The 26,664-nt window shown below is 51.4% G+C and overlaps 1 protein-coding gene across 9 annotated transcripts in view; it reads left to right on the forward strand.

The window, feature by feature from the left end:
* Positions 1-26,664, forward strand: part of FNIP2 (folliculin interacting protein 2) — a 115,810-nt gene that overhangs the window by 17,641 nt on the left and 71,505 nt on the right. For 2 of the 9 annotated variants that reach the window (XM_082391306.1, XM_082391308.1), the window contains exon 1: positions 3,109-4,546. The exons of 2 other annotated variants lie outside the window; for them this stretch is intronic. In XM_082391306.1, the coding sequence (XP_082247432.1) occupies positions 4,023-4,546 (524 nt within the window). In that variant the 5' untranslated portion in view covers positions 3,109-4,022. Of the gene's footprint in view, positions 1-3,108; positions 4,547-7,837; positions 8,006-8,829; positions 8,948-9,563; positions 9,690-10,350; positions 11,267-17,757; positions 18,214-23,641; positions 23,741-26,664 lie in introns of those variants that run through there. 5 more of the 9 variants (XM_082391307.1, XM_082391309.1, XM_082391310.1 and 2 more) reach the window with 5 other exon arrangements.

Genomic DNA, 26,664 nt, shown 5'->3' on the forward strand with positions numbered 1-26,664 from the left:
ACGTGTGCTGCTGGGCGTTAAAGACCAGTGTTTCAGAGAGAGTACACTGTTGAGACGGACTTAACTGTAATAGTTCACATTACGTGGATGTTGTTTTCCAAAGTGGTTACATTTATTTCACACAGCAGGTCACGGGCCCCCTGACCAGGGTGCTGGGTGCCCGTGCAGGGAGAGCCGGGTCGGGAACACAGACCTCTGGGCTCCTGCATCGCACTGTGGCCAGTTTTCGTCCCTACAGATTTGGCCGGTTCCCTTTTTTTTTTTTTTAATTTTTATTTTATAGTGGAGTATAGTTGATTTACAATGTTGTGTTAGTTTCAGGTGTACAGCAAAGTGATTCATTTACACATATACGTGTATCCATTCTTTTTCAGATTCTTTTCCCTTATAGGTTATTACAGAATATTGAGCAGAATTCCCTGTGCTCTACAGCAGGTCCTTGTTGATTATCTATTTAACACATAGTAGTGTGTACATGTTAATCCCAACCTCCTAATTTATCCCTCCTCCCCTTTCCCCTTTGGTAACCATAGTTTGTTTTCTATGTCTGTGAATCTGTTTCTGTTTTGTAAATAAGTTCATTTGTATCATTTTTTTAGATTCCACATATAAGTGATATATAATATTTGTCTGTTTCTGATTTACTTCACTTTGTATGATAATCTCTAGGTCCATCCATGTTGCTGTAAACGGCATTATTTCATTCTATTTTATGGCTGAGTAGTATTTCATTGTATATATGTACCACATCGTCTTTATCCATTCCTCTGTCGATGGACATTTAGGTTGCTTCCATGTCCTGGCTATTGTAAATAGTGCTGCGGTGAACATTGGTGTGCATGTGTCTTTTCAAATTTTGGTTTTCTTTGGGTATATAAGCCCCGGAGTGGGATTGCTGGATCATGTGGTAGCTCGATTTTTAGTGGTTTAAGGACCCTCCATGCTGTCCTCCACAGTGGCCGCACCAGTTTACCTTCCACCTACAGTGCAGGAGGCTTCCCTTTTCTCCGCACCCTCTCCGGCGTGTATTGTTTCTAGCAGTTCCCTTGTTTTGCACTTGTTAAAAATTGTTATGAGTTTGTAACTAAAATGCATTTTATAGTTTTTAATCATCGTAAATATGCATGCTTTTGTGCGTCACTGAACGTGAGGTCTGTGCTCTCGTCTGGCATTGAGGTGCTCAGTGCTGTAACCTGTGACCCTCAGGAGTCAGGCCTGGACTCCTCCACGTGGCTGGGCCGGTCTCGCTTCTCCGTGCTCTTCCCCCTCCTCCTTACCTGAGTCAGAGTGGACCTGTCTCGGTTCCTCCAGCGCTTCCGGGTGTTCCCTTTGTAAAGCGCTCCTTGCCTGGGCCTGCCTCGTCCTCCTCCTCTAACCCACCGGCTCCTACGCAGTACGGGGCCGGAGCGGGCGTGGGCTCCACAGCCAGACCTCGGCTTTGCAGTCCTGCTGCCGTCACCGTCACGCAGCCTGCGTGCGATCCTGCGCGCGTGCCTGAGCCCCTCTGTGCTGGGCTGCTGCTTCCTCGTCGGCATAGCGGGAAGCATAGCGAGCGCTTGGTGACGCGGCCATGAGGTTGACGCGCGGTTGCCCCTGCAGAGGGAGAGCAGCGCCCGGCCCTTGGTAAGTGCTCCGGGGCTGGGGCACCCGCTCCCCAGGGGACAGGATAGCCCCGGCTGCCTTGTGCTCTTCCCTGCGCTCCCCACCCCGTCCTGCTGGGTCATCGTTGCCTGTGCCTGACTCTGCCACGGCCCCGCAGGGTCAGGGGGGACGTGCCGCGTCCGTGTGGCCATGGGGGGATACGGCGCACGACACATATGTGGGCACATTTGCATAAATGAATAAGCGACGGCCCTGTAAGCAGAATGCCTTCGACTCAGCTTTCCTTCCCTTCTGTGAAGAGCTTCTTAGCTTTCGTTGGGGGCTTTGGATGAGGAGAGACATGATAGAAAAGACCGCGTCCTGGTTGGGCCTGGGGTTCTTTTGGGAGCTTCTGGGGTTGGGACTTGGCTGCTTTGGGCACTTCATCCCTGGGGAAGAGGTGGTGCATACGGACAGGCCCCTGGGAGAGGTGCCGTGTCCTCGGAGCCAAGGTTAAAGTGGGCTCCACTCACGGGGCTGGAGCAGGCTGGACTCGAGGGGAGCGCCAGGGCCGCGCTGGCCGGGTCTGGCATCCCCCCGTTGTGGTCACGGCCGCCCCACCCGGCTCTAAACACGTGCTCGGGGGTTCTGTCGGCCGTCCGGCACGCTCTGGGCACCGTGTAGCCTGGAAGCCACTTGGCCTTAGTCAGGAATGAAGACAACGGAGAAGGAAAAGCTGACGCAAGAGGAGAAGAGTTTCTGGCCGGAAGTGACGAGAGAGAAGCGTTTTCTGCCCCGGGGGCGGGGAAGGGGCTTCGCCCTGGCGACCACCCCGTGGTGGGGTGTTCTCGGTGAAAGTAATGCCTTTCTTAGGGGCAAGGGGCGAGGAAGGGGCTCGCTGGGCCGCCGTGATCCCTTTGTTCAAAGCCCTTGGAGGTTCGGCGCACTAGGAAGAGTGACACCGGCGATCAATTGCTGTGAGATCTCTCGGGTCTCGGGGGGCGGCGGCGGCGGAAAGCGAAGACCGGCTGCAGGCTGCGTTTTCCGGGCAGAGCCACCGGTAGGACAGGCTCCGCTTCTGAGTGTGTCCAGCCTTGCTCCACCTCCCCCGCCCTGGTGGTGACGGGCCGCGCCCGCCCACCGCTCTGAGCACTGTCCGTGTGGCCCGCCGGGTGCGATGACGAGCGTGTGCGTGCCTGTGTGCGTGTGTGTGAGCACGCGCATGCGCGCCTGTCCCACCTCGTCTCATCCGCTGTGTGACTCTGGGTGGGTTGCTTTCTGTCTCTGCGTATCTGCAGGGGGAGATAGAATCCCTGCTGATGAGACGGTGGGAGCACGGTCCCGTGCCAGGCCGGGTTAGCGCGGCGAGCGGTCCCCACGTGCGGTGCTGCCCCCCGCTGGGCGTGACCCTCGGCTGGGACTGATGTCCCGGGAGGTGGACGGAACCCCCCAGAGCCCCTGCCGGGAAGCTCATGAGGGGCGTTTACCTGCGCCTCTGCCAGTAGGGGCCGCGAGCGCTGTCCCTCTGCCTTCCCAAGCCCCTGGCCCCCTTGTCACTGCTCCTGCATCTCTGTGTCTCACACCTCGCTGAGCTGTCCCCAGAGCTCGAGGGACCGGACGCGCTCACAGCAGCCCAGCCCCGTTCATGCCTCTTCTCTAAGCCGCGCCGCCTTCCACAGGTGCTCCCAGCCCCGGGGTCTGAGAGTCTCTGCCACCCGGCCCGGCCCTCAGCCTCCAGAAGGGCAGGACTGGGGTGGGTGAAAGAGAGAGACGCAGCAGGCTCTTACCACGGGGACGTGACTTTCACATAGTTAAGATGGTAAAGATGCTGTTCTGTTACGGAGAGCAGCTAGTTCATGCGTTTTTAGAATAATGGGTATGTCACAGGGGGGTTGGCAGGATGGCCAGTACTCTGACCACCTCTTATAATGATGCCTCTGGCGTGCGTTCTGAGCTCTGAACGTCACGGGTGAACTTACAGGACCCTGCACAGTAAATCTGCATTCAGAAGCATCTGCTGAACGTCTTCCATATTCCAGGTACAGCGATCTCTTCAGACACAGGGGTGAATGAGGCACAGCACTGCCCTGAGCAGTTCAGGCCACGAAGGTTCACTCCATACGGTTCCGTTGTAACAGGTGTAACAGGAGTTAACAGTGTGCCATGCGGCAGAGGCCGCGGGCCTTACAGAAGCGCCCAATAAATGTCTCTTATGTGACCAAGGTCTCTAAGCTTGGTAGACGCGTTCATTTTTGAGGGTTTTTTTTTTCCCCCAGCACTTTCTTAGATTTTTTTTTTATCTTTCCGTTGGGAGAGTTAGATACTAAATATATATATAAGTCGTTTTGATATTTGAGCTCATAGGTTTTAAATCCTTTTCGTCCTTCCATCTCATCTGCAGATGATTTACTAAAAGTGAAAGCCAAGTTTGCGTGACTCAGATGTGTCCGCTAGCTCCCTGCAGACCTGACTCGGGGAGCTGGACAGTGTGGGGGGAGTGTTCGGTGGGAGGCAGTGGTAGTGGATGGGACGTGGCATTTCCTGCAGGACTTGGTGGTTCCTCCCCAGACCCTCAGGCTGAGTTGCTTCCAGTCTCCTCTCTGACCTCGTTTTCTGTTCAGGGTCCCCAGATACTCCAGGCTTCAGACGTTTCTTCTGCAGCGAGAGCCCGTAGGGAGTTCTCGTTGTTGGTGCGTTTGCAAATACTAGGCGTTTTGCCAGTTGTAACCAGCGACGGTTCAGATGCAGGAAATGCTTTTGGAAAGTCACCGCCTCCCGTCGGCTCACAGGGCGCAGGGCCTCCCAGCCCCGCCCGTCACGCGGACCTCGGTGGTGACCTTTTGTGCTCCGGCTCCGCATCCCACGCGCCCCCTGCGTTGTGTGGGGTGAACCGTGAGGGCCGCGCCCGTCTGCCATCTTCTGTGCTCCGCGGGCCTTACACGGAAGTGTTGCACGTGGGTGACACGTGTGTGTGGGGGCATCTGATGGGGCCTGAGCAGGTCACAGACACTGAGACCCAGGTAGCAGGGGCTGCTGGTCTGTCTCCTTCGCCAGAGGAGGCGCAGGGGACTGTGGGCAGGGCTCTGGTTAACTGGCACTCGCCCCGCACCTGGGGGGGGGGGTCTCTGGGACCCCCGGAGGACAGAGACACGAGCTGCGTCGCCGGAGCTTGCGGAGGGCAGAGGGAGTGGTCCTGGAAGCCGGCCCGGGTGCCAGGCGGTCGTCCCCCGTCACTCGTGGATTCCGTGTGCGCAAGCTCGCCTACTCCCTGAAATCGGTTTGTGACCCTCAGATCAGCGCTCGGGCCGCTTTTATGGTGGATCAGGGCCGCGGGCAGGCTGGCAGAATCCTGCCGCCGCCCGACGTGCACCTCCCAGCCGAGGGCAGGGGTAGCGCTTGCCTTCGCTGCAGACACACGCCCTCTTGGCAGCCTGTCTCCTGTCGAGGTGGGTTTCTCTTTGCATCGTTGTGCTCTTCGCTGGTGACGTGGCTGTGGAAACGGCCGCAAGCACGGTGCCGGCGCGCTGTCCAGTGGGCCCAGGCAGCACGGCCCGGCGGAGAAGGCGTGCGGATGCGCTGCGAGCCGGCCTGCGCTCTGGCGCTGTGGGCTGCGAGCTCAGTGTGAAGGACGCAACGGCGCCTGTGCAGTGACAGCACCGCACGTGAAACAAGCCTAAGTGCTCATGGGCCGCTGAATGGCCTGTGGCCAGAGCCTGTATTTCCCCCGAAGCAGCGGTTCCCGCTGGCGAAGTCCGTCCTCCTGGGGCGTGTAGAGCGCGCGTGCACCGCGGAGGACGCCGGCCGGCGCCGGGAGGCGGAGGGTGGGCCGCGGCTCCTGGAGTGAGCCGTGGGGTTGTTCCGGCTGAAGGACTGACGAGGTGGCGTCAGAGCCAAGCCTGGTAGGGCCTGGAGGCAAAGAAGCGAAGCCCGGAGGGACCGGCACGGGAGACCGCGGCGGATGCTGTCGACGGAGGGTGGGCCTGGACGGCTGCGGGGCAGACGGGGAGGCAGCGGCCGCGGCACAGCTCGCCCGGCCCCGCCGGCTGCCCGCGGGTGCGGAGGCGATGCCAGGGCCCCCGCGTGCGGCCGTGGGCGCCTTCCCAGAGCTTCCCCGCGCCCCGAGGCGAGATCGGGAACCGGGGAAGTCGCGGCGTAGACGCGGCTGCGCAGAGGCCGCTGCAGGCGTCGGGGGAGGGGCGGGGTCTCGCTGCACAGACGCGCGTGCTGCTCCGGCGTACGAGCCCCGCCCCCTTTGCCGGGGACCCAGCGTCGGCCAGGTGTGCGGGTTAGGCTGGGGGGGCGGGGCGGGGCGGGGCGGGAGTGAGGACCGGTCTTGAGATGCTCCGCCTTCCGCGGAGCGGCGGGAGCTCTCGCTTGCAGCTCCCTCGTCCTCTGCCGGCGCCCACGGCCCCTCCGTTCCCAGTTCCCCGGTCCTGCGGCTGCTGCTGGCCCAGCCCGAGGCTGGCGGCAGGCACCCTGTGGTTCGGTACGGAGGGAGCAGCCCCCCTGGGTTCTCCTGCGAGGGGTGGGGCTGAGCAGCTTCCTCTGATGCTCTGAGAGGTTCCTGCGCGAGCCCGGCCTTCCTCGCGTCCCCCCTGCCCTGCGCCGGGTTTCCTGCCAAACTTTGCTCCGGGCTGGAGGTGGAGGAGCCGCCGGTGGGACACGTCCACGCCGCTGGCATTCTCCTTCGGGGATGTCTGGAGCCGCGGCCACCGGCCGCCTGGGGCCAGCCCGAACGGAGCTGTGCTCCGAGGGTAAAATTCACGTTTGGTCCATTTCGTCTTTGTGCTTTTTCAAATGTGAGTATTAGAAAATTTTAAATTGTACGTGTGACTCCCCGTAAATTTCTGCGGGACAGTGTTTCATTGCCCCCTTTGAATTTCTAGGAATAATTTGAAAACGCAGTTCCATGGTACTACTTCTAAAGACCAAATTCTTAGGTCCACTTGTGTTTGTAATTCCGTGGAAGTTGCCAGTGTACCTGAATGTAGCTCTTGTAAACAAAAGGAGTACTGTCGTGAAGACGAAAAATCTCTCTGCGGAGAAACAATTCTCCCTAAGAAGTTTGCTCTTTTCTTGTGGAAATTCTTGTGTAATTCGGTGTCACAGTCTACATTCACTTGTACTGGGGGGACCGCAACTGAAATAAATGTTAGCGTTAGCTCATGTTTTGGACTAAGTCCAGTGGGATTTTTAAATGCGTAATTATTTTTCACAGGAGCATTTGACTCTATGCCGCCTTGAGCCATAATGAGGTTTCCTTGTCCCTGAGAGACTGTTTTCGGAACCTGGGAGAACAGCTGTGTGTGAGGCAGCCTTAGGGAGTATGACTGAAGAGGGGTTATTTCTAACTTCAGAATCGCTTCCCGAGTGCCTTCTCTCTGCTGGGTGTTAGCTTTTAGCCGCACAAGCGAAACACAAAAGAAATGAAAGCCGTGGTGCTCACGTCCTCAAGAAGCTCATCATCTGGTTCAGAAGCTCGTAGCGGACGTTCTAACATCCTGCTGGGGAGAGATTAATACCTGACGTGTAGCAGCTAAAGCACTGCAGTCTGACAGCTGTTTATTACCAGGTGCAGATTCAGGGTCACTCTGAGTAAGCACCACTTTCGCGTGTGTTCTCTCACGGGGGTTGTGCGTGGCCAGCAGCGGGACCATCGCCCTGTGTGAGACGCAGGGGCCGTGGCTCAGGGTGCGGCTGAGGGGAGGTTACAGCAAGGTCGTTGGAGGGATTCTGAGCTGCTGGAAACAGACAGCCTCCTTCGGGGCCTCTGTGTGTCTGTGAGTCCTGTCTTCCCGTTGTAGATGTTGGAGCATCTTCAGGAGAAGGGTCCTTGTGGGGAGCGTTTACAGGATAGATGGCCCTGGGTTTGGGTCCTGGAAGAACCCGGAGGCTTTGACTCGGAGAGTTAGGCACACAGGGTGTTTTAGGGGGGGCAGTCGGGGTGGTGGAAGGGACCCAGGAGCTGGAAAAGGAACTGATCCGTGGAAGAAAGAGTGCCTTATGTTCGCTCGAAAGCTAATGATTTCATAGATTTCACTTCCCAGCTGTTGCACTAATTTGTTCTAGAGCTTATCGTTCCCGAGGGGCTCTGCAGTGAGTTTGCTTTGGAAGGCTTAATCGCCTGCAGCTTCCAGAGACTTGGCCCTGTTTGAGGAGGCGGGTGGGAGGCGACTGACTGTCTCGGATAAAATTATGATTTGCCAGATGTCATTGTGGCCGAAGTTATTTGTCTTGGCTTCGTGTTGTATAAATGCAGTGCAGTCATCCGTGAGCTTAGCCGCTCAGACAGGACAGCGAGTGCTTTTGGACGGGTGTGCAGAACATAGGACGCACCACCTCTGCCTGAGCGGTATGTACGGCTTCTCAGGGGGCTTTCGCACGCTCACAGCGAGCGGCCTTGTCCACCTTCCTGGCGGGCACGGTGAGTTTCATCATCACCATTTATTTCCAGTTGAGGAGACTGAGGCTCAGAGTCACACGGCCCCTGAGCGATGGGGCCGGAGCCGGACACAGCCCCCTGCCCCACAGGCCGCGGTCCTTCCCCCCGTGTGACACCCAGCGACCGTGATGGGTGCTGGGCCTACCGGTCCCCAGCCCCGTCGTGAGGGACTGACTCAGAGGAGGGGCGCGTCTGCTGACTCAGAGCTCGTACCCTCTCCCAGCTCTGTCTGCCCATAACTGACAGCTGTCGACTCCCAAGCGGCCCTCTCAGCCTCTGTGGCTGGGGGAGCTCTCAGAGCGCCTGGGGACCCTGGTGCATTCAATTTGCCAGCGATGAACTTCACATGAGAAGCTTTTCATTTTAGCTCTGTTACGGTGGTCTTGCTGCTGGGTCTCTGTTAAACCAGACCGAAGCAGAACAGGCGAGAAGCACCTTCTGTCACTAATTTTACTCTTAACCTAACCTCTAGTAGGGTTCCTTGAATTACTCTCATTACCTTTACTCTGCTGGGTACGTCGACTATGCCGTTGACTGGATTTGTAGCCGGCCAAGAATGGGAGGGACGCCAGTAAGGAAGCTGTTGGAATAGTCCTGGCGGACCCGGGGGCTTGGACGAGGTGTAGCCGGGGAGGTGACGCAGCTGCCCTGTTTCCATGGTTGGGGGGTGAGGGGGGGACGTCAGGAGGGGGCCAGGAGCGCCACGTGCGGCTCCCTCCCTCCCTAGCTTCCGTATCACCAGTGGGGAGGGGAGAGCGGGCCTGGGTACTTCTAGGAAGACCCTCCCTCCCCCTCCCACCCCCCAGGACACGGACGGCCCCGTCACACCATCGCACACCTGCTTCGAGACTTCCCACACTCATTCCACTTTCCTCTGCGTCGTCAGCATCCTGAACGGGGCCTGGCGCGTCCGCGTCTGGAAGGGTGAATGAATGGAGCCCTCGTCTTTAGATAGCGTGTTTCCAAGGCAAGGTCACAAATTATTCTGCAAAGCCAATGAGATTATCTTTATAAATTGTAGAAGAGCGTCAACTGCTTTTTATTTTTTTTAATCTCATTTGGTGGTTCATTTCATTACAGCACGGTTTAGTAATTCCAGAATCATCCCAATGGCCATAATAGTTAGAATAATAGTAGTTGTTGGTGGTGTGATACCATTAACAGTAATTTGATTGAATTCTTAATTCCTCTGTGAGATAAATAGCTGTATCCCCATGTTATAAATGTTTAAAAAAATTATAAATGCTTCAAAACATTTTTAAAAATGTTATAAATGTAAGAGAGAGTGGGCTGGGGGAAAGTCCTCTTCACCACAGAATTCTTCTCCAGGGAGATCAGAGACCAGTCCAGTGTGGGACACAGGCGTGTAGTTTACCTGAATCGAACAAGGCCTGTGAGGAGCTCCAGAACGATGGGAGGGCTTACTGCAGGCGGTCTGTGTGCTCAGCCAAGGGGGCTGGAGCTTCGGCTGTGGCTTGGGGGTGTGAGCTGCCGTGTCTCAATACGGACAGCACCTTAGGACGTGCCTTTGCCCGTACAGCTCTGCGTTGTACCCTGAGCAATCCAGCATCTGCTTCAAAGCATCAATGGAGAAGTTTAATGATGTTATAGCTCTATGTTCAACGGAAGAGAGACGGAGACAGACAGACGGGGAGCCCCTTCCTAGGTATTTCTCGAAACTTACTTCTCGTGAGTTACACAGTTTGGGTGAGAATTAAGGCAGTTTTGAATGGAGAGATGGGACCCCTGAAAACTGGCTGTCCCGCAGAGCTGCTTGAGGTCTAATAAGTCGAGTGAGGTGCTGTGCTGGACAGGAATTTCTGCAGCTGCTCTTCAGGGCGGTGTCACCGTGTGCTCCGGTCACATGCTTTGCAGAGAGTGATTCCCGGGCCGACGCCCCAGCCCTGGAGCTCAGCCCCGAACCTGTTCCCCAACCCGGACCGCTGACACTTTGCTCAGGTCCACACGTTAGTGGCAGCCTGGCCCGAAGTCAGAGTTAAACTTTAAAAGTTGTGTAATCTGGTGTTGCCAGTATGTTTCTAACTTCTGGAAGTCTTAAAAGTAATCCTGTGTGTGGGTGTCGTGGTTGTCATTAATTTCTGAGAAACGGGGTTGGTGGGGGGCGGGCCGGGCTGTAAAAGTCATAGGGAGGGAGGGTTGTAGATTGAGGTCTGATACTGGGCCTAAAAAAAGTGATGAAAGCGTTTATCTAAATTGCCGGTTATCTGGCTGACTCCAGAAAGAGTGAATCACTTCACTGGGATGGCAAAACAAGCAATGCTCCTTCTTGCGGGTGGAGAGTATTACCCCAAAGAGCCTTCTGACCTGGCATTAGCGAGCCTGGGTGCCCTCTCTCTTCCTGTTAAAGTTTAGATACGAAGCAGTTAGAGCCCCAGTTTTACTGTGATCCCCTCCTCAGAGCCACCTTTTCACTTAACAAGGTTGGGGATCTCCTGGAGTCTCACCTTTCCTTTCCTCGTATGCAGCTTAAAAATCCTCTCATTGTTAATGCATGTTGTGCTGCTACTAGGTACTAAGCTGAGTCTCTAAATAAAGGGAAATTGGGGAGTTTTGTTTTTAGTTAGGTGTTTTAAAAGGGTCTATAGCTGCAGCTCTCTACTTTTGCTGGCTTATGTAAATATTAGCGGTAGCAATCACACAGAAGGAAAAGCTGTGTGAGTAGTATAGCAGTCTCATGGTGCACGTGCTTTGCTTTTCCTTCCAGCCATCTGAAATTGTTTTGACTCTGACAATTTCCTTACAATAAAGCCCGCAGAATTGTTGTAGAACAGAGAAGTGAAGTGATCATTACTGGTTTGGCAGCAAGAGTTTAAAAACGTGAAGTCGTTTTCCCCATGGTTTGTGAATCATGCGTAGCCATTGTTGAAAAATGGAAAATGGAGAATGGTAACAGGAAAAGCATTCTGAGTCTCGCTACGCACAGGCGTTCTGATGTTTCTTTTTAGTTCCTTTTTCTGCATTTGGTTTTCTGAACTCACGCTAGTTACCAAAGTGCCTCCACCATTTTGTGCTGTATCCTGTTCTTTTTATTCGGCTTTGTAAGATAAGAATTTTTCTGTGTTTCACAGATTTCATGAAGGCGTGACACATGCCTTCATTCTTTCCGTGGCTGAGAGCCTTTTCCATGCTGGGTGCTGCGTGCTCTGTCCTCAGAGTCCGGGGATGCAGGAGTGGGAATGATCCGGATCATGATCGGGACGGCACAGGACTGTGGACTTTCAAGTAACTTTTATCTGAATCCGAAAGCTCAGTTCTCTCTCAGCTGCTTCCTCATGTTAAATCAGAGCAGCCATATTGGTTGATTTTATTGCCCATTCCATCTAACTTGGTATGGACCAAAGTCCCTCTGTTCAGGAGTCCGAGCCTCAGCTCGTAGGTCGGGAGAGGAGGGCGGAGCAGTGCCCGGGAGGGGGGCTCCTGCGCGGGGGCTGCTCTGGGCCAGGGTTCATTGCCGGCAAGGCGTCCCACGAGAGACCTGGTCGCCGCAGCGCACGGACCGGGACTGAGTCAGTGAGAATCCGGACGTGTCGGGGCCGGGGTCAGAGCTGGAGGAGAGACACTCGGACGTGACTGTCGAGCCGGGGACATCCAGCCCCCTCCTGGATGGAGGAGGGGGCGTCCGCCCCGGAGGACCGAGGACCGAGGCGGGGTGGGGGGAGGCATGACACCCCCGTCGCTGGCGAGGGTGCCCCGAGTCCCGGCGGGCCCGTCTGCTGCGGAAATCAGTGCCGCTCACTCCCTGTGCCCGGCGACACGCGAGCCGGCGGGTTGTCGCTGCCCGCGTGGCTGGCGGCGCGCCGCGGGCTGCCCGAGCGCGAGCTTGTCCGGTGGGCGTCCGCAGGCCCGGGGGGCGCCGCACCCCGACTGCCGTCCTGAGGGTGGCCCGAGGCTCAGGCAGCCAGGTCCTGGCGGACGTGGTCTTCGTGCCGCATCTGTCTGCGAGCCCGGTCCCCGGAAGCGTGCTGCCTCCCCCTGCCTGAGTCCGTAGCTCTAGCCCGGCAGGAGGCCTTCTTTTTTCCCATTTGATACTTTTATTTAATTTAATTAACTTATTGTTTCATTGAAGTGTCGGTGATTTACAGTGTTGTGTTAGTCTCAGGTGTACAGCAAAGTGATTCACTTATACATACACATATGTATTCATTTTCAGATTCTTTTCCCTTTTAGGTCATTAGAAAATATTGACTGTAGTTCCCTCTGCTCTTCAGTAGGTCCTCATTTTTTATTTTATATGTAATAATGTGTATCTATTAATCCCAAACTCTTAATTTATCCCTCCCCCACCCTTTCTCCCTTGGCAACCACCAGTCTGTTCTCTATGTCTGTGAGTCTGTTTCTGTTTTGTAGACAAGTTCGTTTGTGTCATATTTTAGATTCCACATATAAGTGATATCGTATAATGTTTGTCTTTGTCTGATTTACTTCACTTTGTGTGATCATCTCTAGGTCCATCCATGTCCCTGCAAATGGCATTATTTCATTCTTTTTTATGGCTGAGTAATATTCCATTGTATATATGTGCCACATCTTCTTTATCCATTCATCTGTCAGTGGACACTTAGGTGGCTTCCACGTCCTGGCTCTTGTAAACAGTGCTGCAATGAACGTTGGGGCGCATGTATCTTTTCGAATTACCGGTTTCTCCGGATATATAAGCCCAGGATTGGGATTGTTGGATCATATGGTAGTTCTATTTTTAGTTTTTTAAGGAACCTCCATACTGTTCTCCGTAGTGGCTGCACCAGTGTACAATCCCACCAGCAGTGCAAGAGGGTTCCCTTTTCTCCACACCCTCTCCAGCATTTCTTGTTTGTAGACTTTCTGATGATGCCCGTTCTGACCGGTGCAAGGTGGTAGGTACCTCATGGTGGTTTTGATTTGTATCTCTCTGATGATTAGTGATGTTGAGCGTCCTTTCCTGTGTTTGTTGGAGGCATGTTTTTAACTTCATACTGAACGAGAATATACAGACAGGAAATGTACGTATTCTGCTGGCTGCATGCTCACAGCAGCAGTGCCCAGATCAAGAAAGAGTTGACCAGCATCCTGTAACTTTCTTGGTGTCTCCTGCTGGGGACCGCGCTTCGAGAGCCACTGGTAGGAGGGCTTGCTGTCAGTCGTTCCTGGGTGTGGGAAAGGCATTAGGGAGGGAGGGGATGAGCCCATCAGAGGGTCCGCTGCCGCGGCTGTGGGTCCTGAACCCTGCCCGCCGCCCCTCCTCTCCGTTTATGCTTCCCTTCTTTTCATCAAGGTAGTGTGAAGAGGCAGACGGAGAGTCGTTCGATAAGACTGATGAGGCTGGACTTTGGGGGGCACTGTGTCAGGCCTTCGTTTTTTCTCTCTGCAAACCCACGTCTCAGCTGTGGTTTCTGAGTTGATTTTTCTGTGGTTTCTGAGTTGATTTTTCTTTACACACAGTGATCACTTTTTTGTCACCTGAAAGGTGAAACTTTAATTCTCCCAACTCTAAGTCAGGGATGGGGATGGAGTCGTCCTTAGCCTCCACGTCTTGGGGACTGGAGGTGGCCCCGGAGCACCGTGCTGGAAGGACTGGAGAGAGATCCTGGCTTGGACCAGGATCTTGCGTGCCAGGAACCTGCCTCGCGTGGTCTGAACGGCGCTTCTGCTCTTCTCCGGGACCATCCGGTCCAGTCCTGGGCTGTGAGGTTGGAAGTGGGGCAGATGCAGCTCACAGACCTGAACCAGGAGCCTGCCTTCTGCACACCTGGCCCGTGGGTTCACACTGCCACGCTGCTGCATCCTCCCTTCCAGCCTGCGGCACAGCTCGCCCGTCGTGGGGGAGGGGGTGTCCGTGAGGGCGGCAGCTGCTCCAGCCAGCGTGCAGAGCTGCAGGTGGGCTGCCGGGGGCCAGCGGGTGACCGGGGACCCTTCTCCCAGCGTGTGAGCCCGGCTGAGCCGCGTGGGGAGATGGAGAGCTTGACCATGAGGAGGGGCCGAGGTAAATGGTCGTGTGCGTGTTACCCTCTGTTGACAAGCAGGGGATCCAGCGTGGTAACGAGTGATGGAGCCCGTAGGAGAGGAGGATTCCGTTTCGGGAAAGAGAAGAAGGAGGTCACGGGAGGCGGGGTCAAGGTTGACCAGGACGTTACCTTTCTCTCACCTGCTCCACGCACTGCTCTCGTGTCTCAGAACAGTGGATGTGACGGTATCATTATTACTTGTTTCTCCATTTACTGAAGAAATTATAAAGCTCCCTTTTAAATGTAAAGAAGTTTAGAGCCACATTGTGGCATCCCCTTTGAGTACAGTGGTAGTGGTTTTGATGTACATCTCTACTTTATTCCATACAATCAGATTTTGGACTGTGGAATTAGGTTTCTTAAGGGGGAACATTAAACGGAAACGTTAAATGGTAAAATAGCACGCGTCACGTTGATTGGAGTGAACGCAAGATGTTAAAGCTTCTAAAGGAACTTTTGCTGCGCTAAGTAAGAGAGAGAGGGAGACTTTGAGCGCAGGCGGCGCCCTCTGGTCAGAACACACTGTCAAGAGGCAGGCAGCTTTTTGTGGCTCGATTCATGCCCTAGTTTTAATGTAAATACTCAGTGGTGCTGACCCAATTAAAAGGTCACGTGTGAGACCTGCACAGAGGGAACGTCAAGAGTCAGTTTTTATCCTCAAAGAATGTATGATCTGGGTAGGATCATAAGATGCATACACTTCTCTACTGCCAAGCAGTTATGTGTTAAGTGTTAGAAGCGTGTTTTTAGAAGGTCACGGCAGAATTCATGCCCAGGACGTCTTCACGGGGAAGCTGGGATGTTCACTGGGGAAGTGGTTCTTCAGCAGGTGCTTCCCAGGCCAGGAGCGGGAGCTCCTAGGAACTAGTTAGAATCACGTTCTCAGATTCCACCCGGGATCTGCTGAATTGGAAACCGGGGGTGGGGTTGGCCCAGCACTGTGCACTTAGGAACCTGTGAAGTTTGAGTACCACCTACGAGGGAAATGGAGGCGAAAGCTGTGCCGGCTGAAGTTAGGGAGAAACACTGATGAAGAAAGGAGAAGCACCGGTCGCTAAAACACCGCTTAAGTCTCGACACAAAGACTACAGGGGACCGTCCTGATTCCTTCCCTTGCTCATCCTTGCATGTTAGTTAAAGGCTGAGTTTGGGCTAGAGTTTCCCACGCCACTCAGCTCAGTTTCTGTTTAAGGGGATTCTTTCCCAATGCAGTTCCATCCTTATTTCATCCAAACGTCCTTTGTAACCATGTTGTCGTTTTCTTATTATTCTTGTCGTTTAAAAGTGTTCGCATCGTCTGGATAGGGGATACAATTGCGTTTTTATAACAGTGTTTGAAGCCTTGGGAAGATGTACAACGTTGGAATGATTGAACAGCTTTGCGGCTAACTGCTAGGAAGGTGTATGTCCAGAGTACATATTTAGAAAGGGTTTATGTCCTTTCATCAGGGCCTGGATAAATAACTTTTAGAGACTGAAGTTTTAAAAGTGAATGTGTTTTTTTACACATAGAAAGTGGGATGTGTTCCCCCAGTGTTTCCTCTCCAGATTTTATAGAACCTAGCTACTTGGGCATTTTTAAAGGCCCTGCCCCATCAGCGTGGAACGATGCTTTCATTTCTGCCATGATTTTAGACAAGGCAAGCCGGGCCCAGGTGAGTGGGAGGCATCCGCCTGGGGCCTTGCTTGGGCCGCCTGTCAGGTGGGCGTGATGGTGCAGGGACTTCCTTCTGGCCTCTGCTTGCTGGGTTGCCTGGGCCGAGGTGGGCAGGTTAGAGCTGCTTTAGGTGCTCTCTGGTGTGAAAAGGCGAAAGTGGTTTTCCAGACAGTTCAGAGGAAAGAAAGAGGAACCCGTGAGCTCACCGTGGCCGCTGAGCTTAAACCTTGAGCTCCAAATGTGTTCCCTCCCTGGAGAAATGGATTCACTTCCTCCTAACCTGGTCCTGTCTGTCATTTGAGCCTGTGCCGCAGAGGAGCTGGTCACCATCGTAGGTGCGTTGCAGTCTTTCTCTCTCCGAGGAGGGTGTAGTTAAGATCTTCTGTGGGTTTGTTACAGAGGAACTTCAGGATCACATGTACAATAAAGTCTTCAGGTAACTGCGGCTTCTGCCATAAGGCCGTTAGACCTCGTCACGCTTGCAGAGTGAAATATATGCGTCTGCCATGTGTCGATGCACTTAAAAGCCCTCTGAAGCCTGTCGATGAAAAATTAATCAATAGTCGGTCTAAGAAAGAAATAGAAAATTGTATTCGAGCCAACCTGAGGATTATAACCCGGGAGACGGTCTCTCAGAAAGCTGTGAGGACCGCCCCGCCCGTTAGAGGTCACGGCACAGTTAGATACATTTGTGAGACAAAGGGTTACACGTCAGATGAGGTAGAGACAGTTTACACAACCCAGATCTGCACGCAGAGTTAGTAGTGTGTCATCCAGACCCCGCACAGGATTATGAAGGAATGTAGCCTCCTAAGGAGGTGTGGTCAGTGCAGACACACGGCACATGCTGGCGGGGAGCAAGGAGGCCCACACGGGCAGAGGAACATTTGATGTTTAAATTCTTCTTGTCTTGCCATGAAGTATGGATTTTATTTCCTCAAACTAAAGACCCAGCCGAGGGTTCATCAGATTTTAGGGCTCTGTTAATATTTTCTTCGGCCAGATTCCAGGATGACAAGAGGAAAACAAGTTGGGACAGTCCCTTGTAGTTTTTTGTATCAAGACTTGGCCTGTGTTTTAAGGACCAGTGCTTTTTATTTCTTCTAAAAGAAAAATTATTTTTTCCGTGAATTCACAATACTATGGAAAAATCATATTGGTATGTATGATATATCAATATATGTCATATAAAATGTGTAAAATATAAATGTATATCATATAAAATAGCATACATATCACAAAATATAACAAAAATGTAAAATATGTATGTATCATATAAAAATCATATGGAAATATGTAATATATCATAAATTCATAAAATATAAGTATATATCATATAAAATATATTTCTTAAAATATAACAAAAATGTAAAATATGTATCATATAAAGTATTGAAGTATGTGATATATATCACAGATATATCATATTGATATATAAAACCATAGTATTATTCTCATTTTACAGATGAAGTATATTCATGTCAGAAGTCAAAACTGAACTGCTTTTGTTCTTGGGTTTTGCTAGTTCAGGGCTCTCTCAGCTTGAATATGCTTAGGAATTAAGAATCCGGCGCAAGAGTTGTGAGGGTTTATGGCTTCTCAGCTTATTATTACTCTTCTTGCATAAATAAATTAAATTCTATACTGGTATTAAAGCCAGGATGCGTCCCTGCCCGCCCGCCCCCATGTCACCCCCTGTGCCTTAAGCCCTACATCCGTCTGCTGAGGGTGACCATCTCTCTCCCTTGCTCTGGGTCATTCTGCAAGGTTGCAGAGTAGGACCTGTCAGCTGACACTTGGTCACAGGAGAGCCATTCACAGGGTGGTGGCCAGTGTCAGAACAACCTTGCAGCTGAAGGCGAGTCACTGCATTTCGCTTACAGCCCTGTGAGCCATATTCAGAGGTCTTGTGATGAATTAATTGGCTACTACGTCATCCCCAGCAGGGCCACAGATGGAGTGAGTCAGTCCGAGCCGCTCAGCCGGTTGAGTGTTTTTGTCTTTTGTAACCGGAGCACAAACCCAGGAACAGAAGTAGGAAGTGGGACTTGGACTTGTCAGATCGTAATGGTTTTGCTGGGAGCGTGTTTTACAGTGTGAGGGATGCGTCTGACTTCCCAGATCATCGGAGGGCTTAATTTACGTTACAAGCGAATGTTCCTGTTTTGTTTTTGTTTTTTTTTTTTTTAACTTCTGGAAGAGGAAATTAGTAGGCTGCAGCCGGGGAGCTCGTGTCACCTGCCGCATCTGTACGGGGAGCGCAGGGATCATTTAGCACAGCTGGTCACCGAGGAGATCCTCCAACAACGGGACCTTCCAGGTCCACGCGGAGAGTCAGGGCCACCCAGGAGAGGGCTGGCCTGCGGGGAGATGTGCGGCTGCTCGGCCAGGACCACAGCCCGGCCGGGGGGCCGGCGGGACGCGGCCGGGGGTGTGAGCGATGGGCAGACGCACGGGGCACTTGCGCGCCCGAGGATCTGGAAGTGTGCCAGGGTGGGAAGGGACACCGATCCCCCGGAACGCGACCACAGGTTTGAAAGTTCAGTTCTATCTCAGAATCTCGGAGAAGTTCTTCTGTAATTCACTGGGCACCCGGGAGATAAACAGCGTGCGGATGGGAAACTGGCGCTTGCAGACAGGCCCGGGGTGGCTGGTAGGTGTGCAGACACGTCCCCCCTTTGTGGACGCAGTGGAGGATGGGCACTTGCTGGCGGCTGTTTGGATTCTGCCGCCCCCGTGCTTCCTCCTGACGCTTCCTCTGCCCCTGCCTGCTGGAGCCACCTGCGAGCAGTGGTGCCGCCCGTCCCGCGTGGAGGCTTGAGCGGCGCTCTCACGGGGGCTGTCGGGAGAAGGGGGTGCGGCCCCGCAGGGTCAGCGCGCGGGGCCAGGGGCCTCGCCTCTCAGCCTGGGCGCTGCGCGCGGAGAGCGGCGCGCGCGTCTCCGGCTGGAGGGGGGCGGCGACCGAGAGCCCGGGCTTCCCCTTCCGGAAAACCCGTTCCGCGGGAAGGGAGGAAGGCGCTGGGCTGGACCGGGGCCCCTGATGCAGCCCATCAGAGGAGGGGCATGGTGCCTGCTGTCTTCTTTTTTTTTTTTCTGGTGTGCAAATACTGGTTTATTCCAAACTCCTGCTAATTCTGTGGTTCACATCTCTCAATTACTTCACTGTAAAGTTAATAATACCTTCTTGGGGAAGAAAAACACGTTGTTTTTCATCGTTGGTCATTAATAATTGCATACTTTTTTTTTTTTTTTGCCCATATAACTTATTTATTTAGTTTGGTTTTCATTCTGTACTTTTGTTGTTTTTTTTTATTATTATTATTTTATACAGCAGGTTCTTATTAGTCATCCATTTTATACATATTTGTGTATACATGTCAATCCCAATCTCCCAGTTCATCCCACCACCACCACCACCCCCCCGCCTCTTCCCCGCCTTGGTGTCCATACGTTTGTTCTCTACATCTGTGTCTCACTTTCTGCCCTGCAAACCCGTTCATCTGTACCATTTTTCTAGGTTCCACATATGTGAGTTAATATATGATATTTGTTTTTCTCCTTCTGACTTACTTCACTCTGTGTGACAGTCTCTAGGTCCATCCACGTCTCTACAAATGACCCAATTTTGTTCCTTCTTTATGGCTGAGTAATATTCCATTGTGTATATCTACCACATCTTTATCCATTTGTCTGTCGATGGGCATTTAGGTTGCTTCCATGACTTGCTGTATTCTTTTAGGTTATTTCATCCATTTTGGAAGAATTCATTAATTTTATTAGTAGTAGCTCTTAATTGACACACTGCTTGTAAAGAATTTTAGTGCGTATCAGTGAAACAGAAAAATCCTTTGGGAAGTGCATTTCATTCCAAAGTTTTAGTTAGATAGACAGTGAGGAGGGCCAAAGAGTAAGCTCTGATTCTCGTGATTAGTGTAAAAGTAAGTTTCTAAATTTGCTTAAATGTTTCTACTCTTTTCCTGGTAGAAGTTTTCTCAAAATTATTATGACCCATAAACTGTTTATCCCATAAAGGTAGTTCTTGGTTGACAGATAATCAGGATATGATTTCTGGCAGGTAAAAATTGTTGTGTTTCTTCAATGGAAACTTACTTAGTAAAATGGTATATAGTCCCCTGCAGGGTAAGGGCTCATAGGTTGAAAATCCCGTGCTGTCCACTCAGTTGCAGCGATTCACGTGAGTGTTCAGATACGAGTTTCACTTTTAGACTCTCTGCGTCTGCTTCTTACCTAGAAGGGACGGCTGAGAGGCAGGAGGAGCCGGTGGTGGGTTGGCACTCAGTCGTCCCGAGTCTTGATCTGGATCCGATCCTGACCCCAGCTCTGCTACCCAGGAGCCATGTGACCGAGGCGAGGCCCCTTCTCTCCTGGGTCTCACTCTCAACTGTTCCGCTGTGTAGCTTGTTCAGACTACTTCTGAAATTCTCTCCTTCTCTGAGATTGTACAGGGTAACATCAGGACCTTCTGAATTTCCTATTTCTGCTACTCAGGCAATTCTAGATTCCCCAAGTAGGTATTTGGGATGCCAGGGGTGGCACCCACATGAGCAGATGACATGCAGGGCCACACCAGTTCTTACAAAACTTCTAAAGTTTTCGGTATGAACTTCTGCTGCTCACTTTCAGTGAATTTGCTCTTTGGGGCAGGATTTTAATCATTTTTATTTAAACAGTACTTTAAACGTAACAAAAAGTTTCCACATCCATTAGCTCCTTTCCTTAGTTTAATTTCCTTTAGATTTACTTCTCAGGAGCTGAGACGTTTGTAGACTTCTGTACAGTGGTGACGTGTGTGTCATTTAGTTGGAATTCATCTCTCGTCGGACCAGTTGTCTTGGTCCCTTTCCCACTTTCTCTTCCGCTTCGTGCAGTCTTGAAAAGGTGTGTGTTGTGTGCAGGACTCGGGTCGGTCTCAGGGTGGAGTGAATTATCGTTCGGAGCTTGTGCCCTAAGGATCTGGCTCCAAGTGCTCACGAGTTGTCCGTGTGTCCAGGTCAGGTGGCAGCCAGCCAGGTGTGACTCCCAGCGCCTGCTCTGCTCTTGGGTTACCTTAAATCCACAGTTTTAGGTGGTCGTCTTAGCACACTGATAAGCAGTTTTTTCTTTTTGCTGTTTCTTTCTCTCCTCATGATTTTCCAGTTAGGCAAAGGTGAAGAGAAAGATTCCACAAACACAGTGGAGAGGTTCCAGGTACCTAACAGTGGCACGGTGTAGACCTGGCGCAGTTCAGGGCAGAGAGAGAAATGTTCGACCTTCCCACTGTGGTTCTTGTGGAATGAAACATTTCAGACCTGGGAACTCTGAACTACGATGCTGGGCTTCAAATGTAATTGCTTCCAATCTGCTTTCTTAAAGCTGCTAATAACTTGATTTTCCCAGCTTTCCCAGCAAGTTAGATACACCCATAGGGCTGCTTATATGCGGACTCTGGGAGGACTTGCCAAGTTTATCCGTGAACTGCTGCTTCTCTGATGGCAGGAGAAAATTCGACACAACTTGGCCCTGAAAAGTGTACCCCACACATGCCGAAGAGGAACTGAAACGGCCCTTCAGGGTCAGTGGTGCCTGGAGTTTCACATCTTGACATTTAGATTCGGAAGAGATCCGTTGTACCGCTTTACAGTCACCAGGACGGAGGGGGCAGAAGTAATGAGTGTAGATCTCTGATTTATCTACGCTTTGGATGAACTGATTTTTATTGAAAAAGGTAGAGCCTTCGCTTGTTTGTGGAAGGAGCTTAAGGAGAAGACAAGTACAGAAACCAGGGTGTGTTTTCCCCAGTGCACGCCTCACGAAGATAAGCTGGCCGCGATCGCACAGCCGTCTCGGTTTAGGGTACTTGGGGTTCTGAAGATTTTAGTAAAAGGCTGCTAAAGGGAGGGTCAGGCAGGCTGCAGTGGGGAGGGGCGGGGGGTGTTCATTGTGCTTTCCACCTGGAAACACCGTGAGAACCTTCCTGCTTAGGAGCTGGAGCTGCCGGACAGGTTGCCTGAGCCCCGCCCGGGCCGGCTGGCAGCCCCGCGCTGGTGACCCGCTCCACAGGGGGCTGCAGGTGTAGGGCGGGGCCTCTCCCAGATGCCTGGGCATTGCCCCACAGGTTCCCTGCCCTCCCTGCCTGCCTTCCCTTTTCGCCGACTTCCTGCGCCACGGGGAGTTTTCTCTGACTCGTTAAGAGAGTCTGTTTCCACTGGTCGATGGATGGGATTTCGAGGTGTCATCTGGGGATGAGTGAATGGTTGCAGGAATGCAGTATAACTGGGTTTTGCTGCGGGGTCCTGCTGCTTTAGGTTCAGAGAACATTCATCTTTTCCCTGAGGCCGCATCTCTCGGGGGTGAATCAGAGCAGCCTCGGTACGGGGGCTGCTGCATCGAAGCGGCCAACTGGCTGCCACCCTGTCTGGCTCTTATTCTGATAAGTATCGACGACACGCAGGGTGGAGCCCTTGTTACTCGTCACCACAGAGAACTGTGTGAGGGTGACAGTGCCCCAGGCAGAAGGCAGGTCCCTGCAGCTCTGGGGTCCACAGCCAGGCGCTGGGCGGCAGCCGGAGGCTTCTCCCCAAGCTCCGCGCGGCCGCGTGAACTGGCCACTGCTCCTGGGTCTCCGGGTGAGCCCTGTTGTGGGTCGGGCTGAGGCTCAGCCTTATCGCTTCCCTGTTACAGTAACAGAAGCTGAACAACCGCTGAACAAGGGGAAGCAGGCCTCGTGGGAGTTGTGAGAGCGATAACCCGTGACCCGCCTGAGGTTGTACTTAGCCTCCCAGCCAGAGCTCACCAAGGGGGACCCGGCCGAGGGATTCCCGGGAGAGCTCCTCCCCTTTGTGGGGTCCCGGGTTTCTGTGGACTGTTGCGCATCAGGCGTACATCCATCCATCAGACGTTTACGTCTTGAAGGGTTTGCTCCTCCTCTTACTCCCTGACCTTTCTTAGTTTAGGAAGGTTAAAAAAAAAGAAAACACTAGTCTCAGGTCTTTACAGAACAGATGTGAATTGAAATGCGGTCTTTTTTTTTTTCTCTCTCTCACTCTGACATTTTCTTTCACTTTCATGCCTCCCCCTCCCCAAAGGCAAACAAAAGAGAAAAATAAGAAACCGAAACCTTGGTAGAGCTAAGCTAGTTTCTCCACTTAGTGATTTTTTTTTTAAAAAGTCGCCCCTAACACGGGAGAACGTAGAAGGTGGCACCAGATTTAGGGAGAGCTCCTCTGATGGGGGGTGTTCTCTGCCTTGATCTCACGATCTCAGGCTCGTCTCCCCCGGGAGCTCGCTGTGTCTTCGGGATGGTCACCTTATCTCTCTGTATTTCTGTTTTCTCGTCTAAAATAAATTAAAGTGGTAGACCGGGTGGGTGATCCCCAAAGGTGTGTTCTTAAAAACGTAGATTCCTGAGCCTCACTTCAGATCCACTGGACCAGATTCCCGGAAGTGGAGCCCGGGAAGCTTTGTTCATTACAAACACACACACAGAGCCTCTGGGGTTAGGCCTAGTGAAGAGTCAGGTCTGGGACCACCAGATGGGGTGTCTGAGCCCCTCCAGCTCCAACATGCCGACTGTCTGTCAGGAACCGACGGGGCCCAGGGATGTCAGACAGACGTGAGGACCTTGGCAACCGAGGCAGTCATCAGTGTCTCGTCTGGGGAGCAAGCCACGTGGGTGTTTGAGGAAGCATGTTCTCAGGAGAGGGCGGAGTGAGTGCAGAGCTCCTAAGGCAGGAGCGCGCTTGGCGTGCACCCTAAAAAGTGATGCCCGAGGGCTACAGACAGTGAACGGTCCTCCGTGGGGCTGTGAATGGGCGGTCGGGCCCGCAGCTGTGCGCTGTGGCGTGAGCGGAAGGTGCAGGTTGCCGGCCCCCCAGCCTCTCGCCCACTGGCCTTTGCTTGATAACAGACATTCCCGCCGTTGAGCCTCTTTTCTTTGTACCTAACCCTTGTTCTCTCCAGGCGGCGACTACTGCCTCAGTGTGAACTGCTTTTACGAGAGCTGATGCAGGACCACCGGGAGGCTCTGCACAGCCCGGTGCGAGGCCCCCCTCCTCCCAGGTGGGCGCACGGGCCCCGGGGGAGGTGGCCTGCCCTTCTGCTGGACAGGGGCAGAGGCCTTTGGTGGCCGCATCCAAGCTCAAGTAACATGTCCTTGGTTCTCGTCTTCACAGGGAATTCTCTAGCAGTCTAAACGATCTTCAGAGAATAATCCTATTGCAAACTTAAAACCAGTGCTTATTACTCAGAGTTCCTATATTTTAAAAAGTCCCCTTGACCACTGAATTTTTTAAAAAAATAGACTCTTATGTTTTAGAGCAGTTTTAGGTGCCCTGAAAAGTTAAGCAGAAAGGACAGAGCCCCTGTCTCCTGCCTGCCCCTCACTCACCCCTCCCCTACTCTCAGCATGTGTTACAGCTGACGAACCTGCAATTGACACATCATCATCACCCCAAACCCTGGTTTACGTTTGAGGTTCACTCTTGGTGGTGTTCATTCTCTGGGTCTGGACAAACGTGTAATGAAACGAACCCATCAATAGAGTGTCATACAGAGTAGTTTCACGGCCCTAAAAATGCTCTGTGTTCTGCCTGTTCATGCGTCCCCTAACCCCCCCGGCAGCCCTGATCTTTTCAACTGTTTCGATAGTTTCTGCCTTTCCTAGAGTGTCCTTTGGTTGGAATCACGCAGTACGTAGCCTTTTCACGTTGGCTTCCCTCACTCAGTCATACGCGTTGAAGTCTTCTCCATGTCTTTTCATGGCTCGATAGCTCACTTCTTTTCAGCACCGAATAATGTTCCATCATCTGGATGTACCAGTTTATTTATCCAGTCATCTACTGAAGGACGTCTTGGTTGCTTCCACATTTTGGCAGTTGTGACGAAAGCTGCTGTAAACATCCATGTGCAGGGTTTTGTGTGGACATAAGTTTTATTCCTTTGGGTAAATATCAAGGAGTATGGTTCCTGAGTTGTAAGAGCTTGTTTAGTTTTGTAAGAAACCACCAAACTTCCAGAGTGGCTGCACCATGTCGCGTTCCCACCGGCAGTGAGTGAGTTCTTGTTGCTCCGCGTCCTCTTAGCATTTGCTGTTGTCAGCGTTCTGGATTTTGGCCACTCTAATGGGTATGTGGTAGTATCTCGTTGTTTTGGTGTGTATTTCTTTAATGACATACGATGTGGAGCACCTTTTTCATGTGCTTATTTGCCATCTGTATATCTGTTGTGAGCTGTCAAGGTCTTCTGCCCATTTTTAAATTAGGTTGTTTGTTTTCTTATTGTTGAGTTTTACGAGTTTTTTGTATATTATGGATACCAGTCCTTCATCGGAATTGTCTTTTGCAAATATTTTCTCCCAGTCTGAGGCTTGTCTTCTTCTTCTCTTGATGTTGTCTTTCACAGACCAGAGTTTTTAATTGTAATGAGGTCCAGCATATCAGCTGTTTCTTTCATGACGCGTGCTTTTGTGTGGTCATCACCATGCCCAAGGTCATCTACATTTTCTCCTAGGTTATTCGAGGAGTTTTATAGTTTTGCATTTGGGGTCTGTGATCTACTTTGAGTTAAAATTTTGTAAAGGATTTAAGGTCTGTGTCGAGATTCTTTCTTTTGAGTGTGGATGTCCACTTGTTTCAGCACTGTTTGTTGAAAGACTGTCTTTTCTACAACGTGTTGCCTTTGCTCCTTTGTCAAAGGTCAGTTGAGTGTGTGTGACTCTGAGTCTGGGTCCTCTACTCTTCTTTGTTGATCTGTCTGTTCTTTCACCAGGACCACACTGTCTTGTTTACTGTAACTGTAGTAAGTCCTGAAGTTGGGTAGTGTTATTCCTCTGACTTTGTTCTTCTCCTTCAATGTCCTGTTGGCTGTTCTGGGTCCTGTGCCTCCTCTCCATGTGAACTTTAGAACCAGTTTGTCGATATCCACAAAATAACTTGTTGGGATTTTGATTGGGATTTCATTGAATCTTTAGACCAACTTGGGAAGAACTGACGCCTTGAGTCTTCCACCCATGAACATGGAATATCTCTCCATTTATTTAGTTCTCCTTTGATTTTCTTTATCAGAGTTTTGTAGTTTTCTTCATATAGATCTTGTACATATTGTGTTAGATTTATACCTAACTATTTCTTTTTGGGGGGGGATGCTAGTGTAAGTAGTATTGTGTTTTTAATTTTAAATTCTACTTGTTAATTGCCAGTATATGAAATATTTAAAAAATATTTTAACAGGTATATTTTTCAGAGCATGGCTGCATTCATGTCAGGCTAGTTGCATTCTCCTTTTTAAATGCCTCCATCTTTTTCTATATAAAATTGTTACTAAACTTATTTTTAATATTTTTCTTAAATATTTTTTCTGATTATCAAAATGGTACAATTTTGTTACAGAGCATTTGGAAAATGCAAGCAAATATAAAAATGAAAACCTAAATTACTAGCAGTGCTATCACACAAATTTTTACTCCTATTAATACTTTGATTTATTTCCTTGCAGTCCTTTTTGGTACATGGATGTAAGCTGCACTGTATTAACTAAACCATATATTGATATATATGTATTTTACATGTATATATGTATTATATATATATAATACATATATATATATATATATATAAAATCTGCTTTCTCACTCACTATTATACCACGACATTTTCCCCATGTCATTAAAACGTTTTTAAGACAATTTTTAATGACTTTGTAGTATCTGAAATTGATGGCCTCAAAAATCTTGGGTATGTTCTGAATGGATATTAAGGTTTCCAGTTTTTGACGTTACAACCCTATTTGTGTTCCAACATCTGATGGTCTCCTTGGGAGGGCATTTTCCTTGGAGATTTTCCTTGGAGGAAATCCGAAGGAGACCCATTTTCCTTCCCCAACAGAATTTGAAAATTGAGACACAGAAATTGGTCAGGCAGGTGGGAAACAGGCAGCGCGCGTTGCAAGGGGCTGTGGCCTGTCGATGCTCAGAGTCAGCACCGCTT

Source organism: Balaenoptera borealis, assembly GCF_965194805.1.
Source record: "Balaenoptera borealis genome assembly, chromosome: 4".
Lineage (NCBI taxonomy): Eukaryota > Metazoa > Chordata > Mammalia > Artiodactyla > Balaenopteridae > Balaenoptera > Balaenoptera borealis.